This window comes from Corylus avellana, chromosome 1 (genome assembly GCF_965113065.1).
Source record: "Corylus avellana chromosome 1, dhCorAvel1.hap1.2, whole genome shotgun sequence".
NCBI classification, from domain to species: domain Eukaryota; kingdom Viridiplantae; phylum Streptophyta; class Magnoliopsida; order Fagales; family Betulaceae; genus Corylus; species Corylus avellana.
This window is the reverse complement of record NC_142490.1, coordinates 3,288,387-3,302,162: the sequence shown is the minus strand read 5'-3', so window position 1 is coordinate 3,302,162 and position 13,776 is coordinate 3,288,387. Positions and strand designations below refer to the sequence as shown.

The following is a 13,776-nucleotide window of genomic DNA, read 5'->3' as shown; positions in this document are numbered from 1 at the left end:
ACCTAGGGCAATAGTGGAGGATGCATTTTAGCTGAGTCACGTCCGAACCAGAAAGGAGTCCGTCTGAACGAGACACAGATTGAGTGTATGAGAGTTCCACAAGGCAATTTGACAAAAAATACTTTAATACTCTCCCTCACATGTCGATTCAAACTGATCATCCTTAATAAGTGTGACTCAACACATAAAATTTTTAATTGAAATGAGAAGCGAATGTCAAAGACAAAGTTCAAACTTAACCATTTATTATAAAATCACATTAAATTCTCAATTATTTTAAAATCTTAAACTTATAGGAAATTGTAAATTTAACCATTTAATTAATACTTTAACATCTCTATGCAGAGAACAAAAGGTTTACCTACGCTGGAAATTCAGCTTTCCTATAAAAAATGCAAACAAGGAGGCAAAAACAAGGGGGAAGACAATGAGAACAACCGCCACAAGAGGTAAGCCATTAGGGTGAAACCCAAAGTAATCTCTTAAGAAAGCAGCCACCGTTTTGATTTCTCCAAATGCCATGATCTCTGTATTTATATCTCCATATTGTGAAGTAAGCAAACCGTTGAGCGACCAAGATGTAGGAGTAAGATAATACATCCAGACCCACCACTTTGGAATTTGCTGCAAAGAGTAATACAACCTGCTCAGTTCAACACTTCAACTATACATTCAAAATGTTCGCACCCACATATGCTTTATGGTCCACATTATTGACAAGTTTTGCAGGCATTTAGCAGCTTACCGGTCCAGGCATCATAAAACCAGAAAACAGGTTGAGCATTGTGTAGCAGGCCGAGGACAAAATTGAAGCTATCATGAAGTTCGGCGTCAATGACACAAGTAGCATTCCCATATAATTGAAGTACAGCAATGAACAAAATATTGCATAGAAGTACCAGGAAACCTTATAAGCAGATCCATAATATCCAATCATTGGATATGTGATTATCACAAATACAGCAGTTTCGGTGAAAAGATAGGGAACTTCCACTATCACCTGCAAAATCAGTATTCAAAACTGTATAAGCCAAAAAATAATAGCTAAATAAGAGGCCTCTAATTAATGTATATCATAGGTTCCTCTCTGGTGGATCAACAGCTGCAGAAGTAGAACAAACAAGTAGAAAAAGGGATGGGAATCGGGTGCAATCAGTTGCCCGTATTGCATGCAATTCGTGTAGCTTATATAAAGTGAGAGTGCGCTCGGGCTCCACTTATTCAGACAAGTGTCCGGGCAGCCTAAGCAAGTACCCAAAGTCCTTGCCCGAGCAAGTCCAGGTGCTCATGTGAGATGGCTCATAAAGATCTAACAAGCTAGAATCCAAAGTACATTAAAGTGACTTCATTTGAGATGACTCATATTATCCTGAAATCAAGTCTACAATAATTTCAATCAGCTTCAAAGAAAATTATACCTGTGCAAGTGAATAAGCCCATGAAGAGTACATCCTTGAAAATCTTTCCCGATACATAACATTTCGCTCTGTTGCGACAAGTGGTATAACTGTTAAGCAGTTATTTATGCCCAAGAAGAACACAGCCACATACATTGAACCGAATGTGTTGAACAAGTTCTGCTGGTTATTTCTAACGGATAAAGGAAAAGGTTAGCTCTTTGCAATAATCCTAAAATATATATCTTAAGAGACGAAGTCATATATCTTTCGGATGTAGTGCTTGGTCTTGAGCAAAGGAGAGATCTATAACAGTGAGAATCATGCTTATTGTCTAGTTGTACTATATCTCACAATTTTACACAAGATTAATAAGACTAGTAATTTCTCATGTGATAAACATTTTTCTACAAGGAAAAAAGTAAGACTTTAAAAAAAAAAAAAAAAACTCACAATTTTTTTCCTTGGTTCCAATATAATGCCCCAAATAATAAAGCTGCTACAAGCGCATGAATGATACGCATCAAGTTGTATCCAGGATTCCTCCAATAAGCCAAATGCTGTTTCCATAGGCAAGACTTGACTTGTCCCCAACCATTTTGTGAAAAGCGGGTAGGAAAATGCAGATCTTTTGAACCAGGAAGTGGAGTACTCAACTGCCTTACAAGCTCTTTGTTGTTCCTGAAAATGGGATAATAGTAGGAGTCATATCCTAGATTTAAAAGATGGCAATACTGCCAATACGGGTCAGGTCATATGAAGTTCATTCATCTTAAGGACAATAATGTGATTACAGACTATAGATAGTCGTTAGAGAGATTAGCACAACCATGACACCTTATATCTAGCGTGCACGCACGCGTGCGCACACATAGAAAGAGAGAACTCTTTCTAAGTTCCATTACAATTGAACATAAATCAACTGAATGAACAAGTTTAGTTTGAGACACTATGCCCATGACTGGAGCTGAAGATAGTAAAGCAAATAAAGATTCTTAATTGATATCACACATTTTGCTCAGAATAAGTAAACCAAAGCTTCTACTTGCACTTCAGCGAAAAGTTTGGTTGGAATATTACTACATGTACCTGCAACCTGGTTGTCATATGAAATATGAAAACTACCATAACAGACTGCATATTCGAATGCCCCTAGGTCTTGGGAAAGGATAAATGACCCGTATTGCAAATAAAACGTTGTTTTATGAAACCCTGACCAGTACATAAACAGATTTCAATATATTCTTTTTTGTACCCTATAGTTGTAGGTCCCAGATATAGAGTGCATCTTTTATTAATGACCTTGAAGAATCATCATTAACATCTGATGAACTTCCCACCATATAAGTGACCCCTTAGTGCAAGAGTTCTGTCTGAGGCCACTAACATTAAAGCTGCCCTTTAATAGAAGCACAAACATAATACTAGGCCCTTTCCCCATGCTTTTGAGAAAAGATGTCAAGCAAATTATTTGCATCTTTTGATCTTATTATTTGAAATCCCAAATAAGCTATGATAGAAATTCTACCGCATTTAAGGCTCCGTTTGTTTTGACGTAAAAGGTTTTCTGAAAAACATTTTACCTATTTTTTGGTGTTTGGTGCGATTGAAAATCATCAAACGGAAAATATTTTTGATTGACTAGGAAAACCTTCTTTAATTTCTGTAAAATAGTATCCCATTTCTAAAACCGTAAAGTCGTAAACCATTTTTCAAGTTTGAGCTTCTTCTCACAATTCATTCTCCGCCGCTGTCGGAGGTTGCCAGCTGCCGCTGGAATTCGCCACTGGCCGCCGGAATCCACACCGGTGTTCGCTGACATCCATCGCCACCGGAGGTCGCCAGCTGTCGTTGATTTTCCGTACGAGCCAAAAGCCGAAAAATGTTTTTAATTGAAATTATTTTCCTGAAAAATGATTTCGCTGAAAATATTTTCCAACAAAAAACATTTTACGTAGAAACAAACGAAGCCTAAGTTACTTTTGCAATAGTAGCACATTATTTGACATCACACAATACATAACCAGGGGCAGTTGCAATTGAACACAGCTACTCACTCATATAAAGTAGACTCCCTGTATTTATGGGCAAAATCTACACCAAGTTCAACTTCTGCAGATGTAGAAATGACCTCTAACATCCATGTTGCTGGATTATAATTATCTCTGATCTTTGGAACTCCCGGAATACCCTATCAGAGTAAAAGTTGATTAAAATGAAGATTTATCAGCTTAACCACTCAAAGAAAGTAGTATTACCAAACAAGAACGAAAGCAGAAAAAAATGCAATATATAAATGTATTCTTACAGCAAACTGACCTCAAAATATTCAATAACCCTACTTGAATGCTGTCCTAATGGTCCAGAGTATATCATGTGTCCACCAGCTTTTAGAAGGATCAGCTGAAAAAAAAAAAAAAATGGCATGAGCTATATAAATCTTCAATATTTGATAACAAGAAAAATGTTGCCAGTCCAAAACTATGTCTCATTTTCTTCATTTGGAAAGTAGGTTGGAATGGAGCTCACGATTTCATACTCTGGTTGCACCACAACAGAGTACATTGTTTACTCCATTGTAGCCAAAAGTCAAAACTCCTAGGACGTTTCTTTATGTCTTTAGTAGTCATGCATGTACTACTGAGTTCAACATCACTTCCAGAAGCAACATAATTGCTTCTTCTTGGTTTCACATGTAAATTCAAGTTGCAGTTTTACTTTAAAAATTCTCAGAAATTGCTTTTTCACCTCATCAAATGATTCAAATATGTCAATACTAGGTTGGTGGACGGTACAAACAATTGTTCTTCCTGTATCAACTACATTCTTCACTGCTCGCATCACAATTGAAGCTGCTCTTGCATCCAAACCCGTTGTTGGTTCATCCATGAAGATAACAGAAGGGTTGGCAACAAGCTCCACAGCTATTGTAAGCCTCTTACGCTGCTCAGTTGATAGACCACTAATCCCAGGTATGCCTACTAAGGCATCCTTTATTTCTTCAAGCTCAATAGTCTCCAGGACTTCGTCCACAAATTCCTACAAGGCATGCCACAGTAACTTCCACAAATTATTATCTCAACAATGAATAGAAAACCAAACCTTTTGACTTTATGTCAGTCAGTACATGGAGATCTTACAGCTTTAGTTTTTGAGTCTATCTCAGGAGACAAACGGAGCCAAGCAGAAAACATGACCGATTCTTCTACAGTGATTTGAGGAGAATGTATATCAGTTTGCTCACAGTAACCAGATATCCTAGCAAACGTTTCTTGAACCTTGGGATACCCTCCAATCTTTATTTGCCCTTTGATATAGCCACTTGTCTTTCTCCCTGCTAGAACATCAAGAAGAGTTGTTTTCCCAGCTCCAGTGACACCCATTAATGCTGTAAGAACACCAGGCCTCAATGCACCAGTAATATCAGAAAGAAGTTGGAGTTTTTTGTTGGTGAATCCCCTTTCCCTCATTTCCTGGTAGCCGAAAAGAAAAAAGAAGAATAAAATGAGAGGAATGAGTGCAGTGTTATGTGAATGGTTATCAATTAACCAACCACCAGAACGTTATATGAAGTTAAATGTGATTACCAAGGGAGTGTCAACATAGTATTGCACTTCTTGAAACACTACTGTTAATGGTGTAAAAGGTAAGACCATCCTGCCTGTGAGTTAAGGCAAGGCACTCGTTAAATCGCCGAGAAATTTATCTAAACAAACATGGATAGATAATAATCTGAAGAGCAAGAAAATTGATCTAACCTTTATGTGGTTCCATATTAGTATGTGGAGGAAAATTTCTAGATTTTTTGTCCACATGGGCATCATGGTGTGAATCTTCACTTCCTTGAATTTTGGAGAGCTTTTCATGCGAAATAATAGCACGAGATGATCCAGGAGCTGATGTTTATTAAACGAGAAAGGATCAGCATCTATTGTCACCTTGCTATTTAAGTTCAAATATAATAACAATAATGAACTTACACTTCAAGAAAGTTAAGGCCAGGATGTATCCAATGTTGAAAGCTAATGCAAATCCAAATAAGGCACCAAGTGATATCCAATATAGGTATCCATTAAAGTTTAGTCCTCGACTTTCAAGTATTTCTCGCCCTATTGTAATGTTTGTGGACAACATCTACAGATAAGAAAGGAAAGCCAATTTAAGTGGTAATGCCATCTCTTTACTCTGGTTGTTAATGTCAAAATTAATTACAAATCATGTCCACATCTCACGATTTGTCAGATAATGGATAAGGAACGAATAATGCATGTCATAAGATACTCACCTTCTGCCATCTTGGGGCAAGAAATTCATTTACAGAAAGGCCTATCTCTCCATACGTCAGGGGAGAAACCCAGAAACCCCACTTCAACCAAACAGGTATAGAAGCTGCAATCAACAACACATCTCAGTTTGTCCTTTCAACTGAATCTCTTATAATTGGATTGACAAAAATAGTTAACCTTACATTTGTTGATGATGAAGCCGCCAAATAATACAATAAATAATATTGCAAAACTAGAAGCTGTCAACGAAGCATTATTAGTCTGGAAGACTGAGGCCAGGAAACGGAACATGGATAATGAAGAGAAGTGCACCGCAAAAAGTAGAAAAAACTGGCGGAAGAACCTAAAAACCAGCAAATGATTAAAAAGTCACAACTAATAGAATTTGACAATGCTGCTGCACTTAAACATTCCTAGTATTGGACAGGTACATAAGTATGTGCTAACTTCATTTGTCTTTGTTAGACAACATAGATAAAGTAAACCCTGACTTGCATAAAAAGTTTTCCAACAAAAATAAAATAAAGGAAAAGGAGCACCGCTTGAGAAAAAGAAGATGCTGTATGGAGGCGCTAGCTTATGAAAAGTTCTGTTCTAAAATTTGCAAATAGATGAACCAAAACTGGGCGGAAATGAACAAATAAATATACATATTTTCATGTCAAACTCACATCTGAACCTCAGGACTATAGCCAATAACATAATATGTAAGGGATGTCCAAACTAGAGATTCCACAAATGAAAGAGGAATCTTTAGAACGCTTGCTGGAACTGCATAAGCCCAAGCTGGGTAGAAAGACATTGCTTTATGTTTGTAGAATACTTCAAGCCTTTGAACAGTCATGGACAACTCTGGCATCCCATCAAAAAGGAAGACGATAAGAGCACAAAACAAGGAACCCAAATAGTAATTTGCGTGCATAACATCAACATCCATGCGAGTCCGTAAAAATAGAGTCATCGTGATAAATGCAGTAATAACAAGCTGCAGATAGAAATAGCAAAACATCTTTTAGATTTTGCAGTGCTTTAGACAAAGTAGATAAAGAACTGTGATAGGAAAGTGAGCACATGATTTAATGCCCCTACCCAGAAAAAAATTAAATTAAATTAAATTTTAAAAAAAAAAAAAATTTAAAAAAGCATAAAGGATCAAGGAAAATATACAAAAGTAAAATCTTAACCTGAGTTGTTTTGAATATATAGATAAAAGAATTCCTTTTCATGAGAAGAAGTTCCCTCGACGCACAAGCTTTGAAAAGTTCCCATTGAGAAAGAGAATATGGACTAAATGAGAGAGCATTCTGATGGCTTTGGGATTTATCATATGGCTCTGAGAGCTCCTCATCTAGCTTCTTCCCATAAGGAGACTCCTTGAACTTCCTAGAGAAAATGTCAACTGAAACATAACTGTAAGGTACTTTTGTGTGATGCCAGTACTGTGCTTGATCTTTCCTAGAGATAACCTGCAGAAAAAGAGGATGAAGAAGTTCTTTTGAACAAATGAAAGTTTGAAAGAAAACAATTATAAGCTGCTAAGCACTAACCTCTTGGACAAAATCAGCAATCCCTTTCCTTTCAGGGCATCTAAAGCCGCAATCCTCAAAATACTCTAGAACATGATCTCGTGGACCATGATACACAATCTTTCCTCCTGACATTAAAATGAGGTCATCAAAGAGATCAAAGGTTTCTGGTGCTGGCTGAAGAAGCGAAACCAGTACTGTAGCATCTGTGATATGCACCAGCTGCTGAAGAAAAGTAACAACTTGAAATGCAGTGGAACTATCTAAGCCATTTGTGATTTCATCCATAAACAGAGCTTTTGTAGGACCTACAATCATCTCCCCTGAGAAAAAAAAAAAAAAAAAAAGAACCTCATAGTAGTCAAAATATAACCTGGCATTGGGATTTAGGTATTTCATGCTACTAGCAAAACAGTGACTATTAATCTTTTTATTCAAATTACCTGTAGTCACTCTCTTTTTCTGACCACCAGATATACCTCTTCTCATTGCATCTCCAACTAGATTGTCAGCACAGATATCAAGTCCGAGGATCTGAGAAGCCAAGTCAGCAATGGACATAAACTGGTGAGGTAGGTGTCCATATATGAATTACAGAGCACAAGTTTGCTTTCAACTTTGTTAAAAGAGACTGACCTTTAGTATGTAGTCTGTTTGAAGTGTTCTTTTTAGTCCTTCAACAGAAATTGCCTGTCCGAACAAAGAATACATCAATATTACAACATAGAACCTTCTGAATACCATTAAGAAGTAGGAACAAAATAATATGATAATAGGAAATGACCATCATGCAAAATGTTTTTTATTGACTCACAAAAATTGGAGAGTTTTGTAAATATAACCATCCGATTTCATTAAAAAACTCCACTAACTACAAGAGAATGATCACTGCTGCAAATTGCTTTACTTTACTTTCATGAGGGTACGGTAGCTGCTGGTGCAACATATTCTTAACAAGGAATACATTCAAAGCATTGAGTGCACTATATTGTACATTGGGAAAACATAGAGTAGACCTGTGAATTCTCATTCATTGTTTGATAATAATCCAAAATGAGAATCATGATATATGAGATGCTAATACTCATATTATCGTGAACTAATGAATCTAAATGTTAGGGAGGTTAATACTTTTGGGAGTTTTCTGGTGAGACCATATTATAACATATCCAAAAACTTAAGCCAATGGATTTTGGCCTAATTATATTATATTAACCACTCACACTTGTGACATCCATCTAATGTGGAACTTAAATCTTTTTTTATAATTACACATATATACTCAACACTAATTTGAAAGGAAACTAAACTGAGGTTGTCTTATTTCATTCCCTAAGCAATAATAACCATAGTGTGATCACAATGTCATATTGCTATATCTTTTGGTATTGGCTGTGAATGTTTCCAAATCCAGCAGAGAACATTCTCAGAGTCAAGAGGATTCAGCTTATCTCAAGTTTTGCATCATTTTAGCAACAAAGTTTCTCATGAGGTTGATGGGATCACGTCAACCACTGTAATTTACTTCATGTAGCCAACTAGTTGGCTTCTCATTGTCACACAAAGTGAACTGAACAACAATTTAAGCATCCTATTGCTGTATGGATGAGTTCACAAACATGAAGGAAAGAAGACTAGAGATGAAACTGGTACCTTCATGTAAGTGTCTATGTCTAGATCCGGAACAATTCCAGCTTCCTTCTCCATTTTACTGACTTCCATCATAACCTCTTAATTAGACACCAAAAAAAAATGGTAATGTTATTCTCATCAGTACTGTTGTGCATTTATCGGGTGTCTATAACTAAATCAACTCCAAAGTGAACTCCAAGGAAAACTTACCTGCCCGGCTTCCGACACCCTGACAACGGGCTGAAAAGTCCAGTATTTCCCTCACAGTCATCTGAGGAATGTGCACGTCATTTTGGCTAATATAAGCTGAAGTCTTTTGTGGAACAAACTCTTCTAGTTTGTATCCATTATAGGAAATTTCCCCAGTAAGCTATTAGACAAAAACAGATAGATAATACAATGCTCAGTAAGACTGCAAACTAAAGTAGCTCCCAACCAAAAATGTATATGCTAGATATAATCTACCTGAATTCAATATATAAGATAAGGAGATTGGCATATTATTTACTTCTATAATTTATGATTTCAGGATCTAAATAGGTATTGCTTTGAGATTTTCTTGACTTTTTCAATCATCATTCTGCAAGTTTTCATCACAAGTTATAGCTTCAAACTATCCCAATTAATGATCATATATGATCTTAATCAGGCTGATCATAGATGCATTCAAGTATTATTGAAGCGTAAAACCTTGAGAGATTGATCTAGATTTCCTGACAGAGCCTTTAAAAGGGAGGTCTTCCCACAACCTGGGGGGCCAAGCAGTAGAGTTACCCTGCAGCAAGGTAAGGCTATGTAAATACACTTCCATCCAAAAAAAAAAAAAAAAAAATTATGAGGAAGTTGCTAATAGTGTATATCCCATAAAATTTCTCAATTATACCTTTTATTATTATTTTTTTAAGGAAAAAAAAAAAAAGAACCAGAGCTGATCGTCACCCACGGCCAGCACACACAACTGCTCCGGTGGCAGCACCTGCGCCTGCCACTGCAGCGTCACCTCCTGCTACCACTACCAGAGCTTCCGCGGCCCACGGCTAGCGCTTTTCTTTTTTTCTTTTTTTTTTTCTTTTTTTTTTTCATTTTTCTGATTTTTTATTTTCAATCTCCTCTTAAATTTCAAAAATTTCAGAAATTCTAATTTATTACATTAAATTGTGAAACTAAAATGAATAATTAACAGTTAATCATCAAGAAAAGGCAATTACTGTAGAGTTAAATTAAGCACATTTGAGTTTTATAAAGCATTATTTATGGCTACCTTCCGGGCTTGATGATACCACTAATGTCATTGATAATGCTCATCTTTGCTTGACGTGACTTTGAACCTGGCACCTTTGCGAAGTCCTGCCAAACAAGAAAATAAGAATATATATGTATATATATTTGGACTATATAATACGTGATATATAGCAAAAGAAAGAACTTATTTATAATTCCGACACGACTAAATCCAAATCAAATGAAAACTTAAGGATTAAATATAAATTTTTTATGTATTTTAATAGTGTAGAGAATTGATGTCAATTCTTACTCGTGCGGGATTAGAGCTAGGCGTTGACAATTGTCACAATTCTAGATGTATCCACCTTGGTCATAGTGATATTTAAATGATTGACTTAAATTTTTGAGACAAGAGCCGATTGACTGCTCTAAATTGGTGCCATTTGTTTTACTTGTGTTTTAAAGTTAAGATCCCAGGGAACTCCAGAAGTTCATTGACATAGTCAATGATCAAGCTCTAAATTGCTCTCAAAAAATGAAAGTACTTACAGAGATTGTGCTTTTAAGAGAATTCCAGAGTGTTGGAAGGGCCTTGCCGTGTACTACTTCACACTCTGCTTCCACTCCAAGATTTTTGTATCTCACCTCCACAGTGGGCAATTTTACACCAACTCTACAAAACAATATTACAAATAAAAAGAAGTGCAATACAAACACTAATGAGCTCCATCTCTAGCTAAGCAATGAAAAAGATAGCAAGAGCACTTAATGGCAACATGGTTTACCGAGATCCGGATTTTCAGTAATTTGTTAGTCGGATTGTTAGAGATTAGGGCAACAATTGTGAGAGAGTTGTTATAAGGCTTATCTACTCAAGTAGGTGGGTGTGCATCACAAAACTTTTTTAGACAAATAGGTCTCATATTAGCTCTCTCATATTTGTTGTTACGAGAGAATTCATATGAAGCTCACCTACTCAAGCAAGTGGGTCTATATCACAAAACTTTTTGGGACAAGTGAGTCTTATATTAGTTATCTCATATTTACTGCATGAATTGCTAGTAATTCAAACAATAAAACTGTTAATAATCTCTATATACATCCATTTAGTGAAGACGAAGAGTTGAAACTTCAGCAGTTTAAACTGATTTTTCACCTAACTCAATTAAATGTCATGGACTCATGCATGTTGGTATAAATATGGCCGCATGCTAGTTTGCATAGCCGCATGCTAGTTTTATTCTTTAAGAAAAAATGCTACATGCACTTCTAAGTCTACACTATCACGATATAAAGTGTTGACTTGAAAGTGTACGTGGCATTTCTCTTTCTAAGTATAACTATGGCATCAATTAATTCGGATTTGGCGAACCTTCAACGAATACATCACTTAAAATAAAATGAATAGTACTGAAGATTTGCCTCAAGTAAAAAATAATAATTAGAATTCTCTTCTAATCTTGTAATCTTCACTGTTCATTGTCGAGCGATTTTTTCACCTGAAGTTAGCCAAATCCCATTATTCCATTCAAATTGCTTTTACATAAAGTACTCAAAGGCTTACTTGTCTATTCGGTTTCTAATTTTTCGCAGCAAGCGGAGGTTGTCGTTCTCAATGTGTTTGATGAGTTTCTCAATGAACACATGCCGTTCTAGAGCTCCAATCTTGGTAACATCGATCACCTTTTTTCCATTATTATCAGTAGCACCAGCATCGTCATCATCCTTATCAAATAAAGATGATCTCAGGCGGTCATATGTCGGCAATCTCTCAATTGCAGCCCACTGTAAAGCATACTGATCATCAATGTCGGCATCACCACCGGTACCACTTGCAGAGCTCAGTCCCGAACTGCTTCGGAAACTTGAGTTCGGACGCTGGAGAGATAACGTAATGCTTCTTCTCATCTCCTCCCACTCATTTCTCAGTGACTCCATCTCATCTGTACCAACCATCTGAGCCATTTTTTGATGAGCTTGAAGAGCTTCAAACTTGCAAGAAAGAGGTATATATAGACATGCAATATAAGATTGATTATTAAGAATGTCGCATGCACTCTTTTTCTAGATAGTTGATAGCCAAGGAAGTTATAATGTTGGGTGTAAAATATATATAATTCACGACTTGACGAGCGAGGCCGAGAGAGTTTATAAACGGGCCAGACGGAACTAGGATTTCTCATTTGATAGGCCCATGCCCCACCCCAGTCTTAATGTGGTTCCGTCTCTGTTCATAAGTGAAGAAAAGAGAGAGAGAAAGAAAGAAAGAGGGAGGTTATTTTTTTCATCTCTTATCCATCTCTATCATAATTTTTTTTTTTAATCAAATCCACCATTTAATCTCGAGGACCCACATTAAAGGATTGACTTTTCATTGAACTTAACTCTTTCCCACGCGGAATAAGATCATTTTTATTTCAAAAGAAATGAAGAGTCGCAGTCAGATTTAAAGTTGATAAAAATAATATTATATGAAGTCAATGTTTGTATATATTTTAAGCAATTGAAAAACTTCACTTATACCCCCAAAGTATAAACAGTTTTGTAATCAACGCCTCAAAATTTAAAAATTTGTAATGTCCTCACGTGTTTTGAAAAGACTTCCCTAAATTTCAAAAACTCTCAATTTAACCCCATGAACTTTCAATTTGATTTAATTAACCCATCTCTGTCATATTTTAAAAGTTAAAAGTGATATAATGACGTTTATACCTCTGACTTTTTTAGAAATTTTCAAATTTAAGCGTAATTTCAAATTTAAAAATTAAAAACAAATTAAGTTATTAAAAAAAATAAAAATTACCCATGGTGATCCTAGCGGGTCTCAGCCAGAGACCCACTCTGGGTCATGGTTGCGACCCAGCCATGGGTTAGCAAACCAATGCTGGGTCACAGTCGCGACCTAGCGCGGGTCAGGAGACCCATGGTCGAGACCCAGCATGGGTTAGGAGACCCACGCGGAGTCACGACCAAGACCCAGCGTGGTCACGACCTGACCCACGTGGGTTTGGCCTGACCCCCTTGTGACCCACCTTGGACCTATTTTTTCTTTGTTCTACGAAAATTTGGAGGTATTTTGGTCTTTTTAGGCATTTTTGTCTAACGGATGGGGGTCAATTAACTCTAATTTGAAGTTCAAAAAGTTAAATTGAGAGTTTTTGAAATTTAAGGAGGGCTTCTCAAAAGGCACGATAGTTCATAAGTTTTTTTTTTAAAAAAAAAACTAGTTTACTTTTCATAAAACTTAGCTCTTTCCCACACACACACACACACACACACACACACACACACACACACACACACACACACACACACACACACACACACACACACACACACATATATATATATATATATATGGTACATAAACATGCATCATCACCATCTGGGGTGGTGGTTTAGTAGCTAGTCCCAAGAAAATCTTCAAAATTGTCTAGTATACACTCATATGAGTTCTAATCTCACAATGATAATCTCCATGCTTGATCAATATAAAAAATCAAGAATTGAGCGAATAAATCTATACATCACCCCCTCATCTCCAATTCCACCCCCCAAATCCCATGTGGCATAGTATTACTATAGTTACACTACTAGGGTAGACTTTTTAATTAGGCAACGCCACAAGCAAACAGTTCTTTATCAACTAAATTAATAGACGAAGATCATTCGTTATTAGGTTGTCTAGATTTCTAGGGGTTGCATAACTTA

The 13,776-nt window shown here is 36.4% G+C and overlaps 2 protein-coding genes across 3 annotated transcripts; both read right to left on the bottom strand.

Annotated features, from left to right (window-relative positions):
* Nucleotides 1-225: 225 nt before the first annotated feature.
* On the bottom strand, nucleotides 226-9,609 carry LOC132170291 (pleiotropic drug resistance protein 3). 2 transcript variants are annotated; one of them, XM_088518989.1, is made up of 21 exons: nucleotides 9,532-9,609; nucleotides 9,052-9,211; nucleotides 8,863-8,939; nucleotides 7,846-7,899; nucleotides 7,653-7,743; nucleotides 7,231-7,532; nucleotides 6,868-7,149; nucleotides 6,355-6,668; nucleotides 5,866-6,026; nucleotides 5,683-5,786; nucleotides 5,378-5,531; nucleotides 5,156-5,293; nucleotides 4,985-5,058; nucleotides 4,538-4,870; nucleotides 4,146-4,436; nucleotides 3,717-3,800; nucleotides 3,455-3,588; nucleotides 1,851-2,078; nucleotides 1,419-1,590; nucleotides 746-1,000; nucleotides 226-624 (listed from the first exon to the last, which is right to left on the bottom strand). In XM_088518989.1, exons 2-21 carry the CDS (start codon nucleotides 9,110-9,112, stop codon nucleotides 358-360), a joined length of 3,576 nt encoding a protein of 1,191 aa, XP_088375115.1. In that variant the 5' UTR covers nucleotides 9,113-9,211; nucleotides 9,532-9,609; the 3' UTR covers nucleotides 226-357. The 2 variants fall into 2 exon arrangements, with proteins under 2 accessions (XP_088375115.1, XP_059437196.2); XM_059581213.2 differs by lacking the exons at nucleotides 226-624; nucleotides 746-1,000; nucleotides 9,532-9,609 and having other exon boundaries at nucleotides 1,433-1,580; nucleotides 9,052-9,189.
* LOC148587860 (pleiotropic drug resistance protein 3-like) lies at nucleotides 9,508-12,030 on the bottom strand. Its single transcript, XM_088512563.1, has 4 exons — nucleotides 11,630-12,030; nucleotides 10,615-10,738; nucleotides 10,103-10,188; nucleotides 9,508-9,616 (listed from the first exon to the last, which is right to left on the bottom strand). The coding sequence occupies exons 1-4, from the start codon at nucleotides 12,028-12,030 to the stop codon at nucleotides 9,508-9,510; spliced, it is 720 nt and encodes a 239-aa protein (XP_088368689.1).
* Between the last annotated feature and the right edge of the window lie 1,746 nt (nucleotides 12,031-13,776).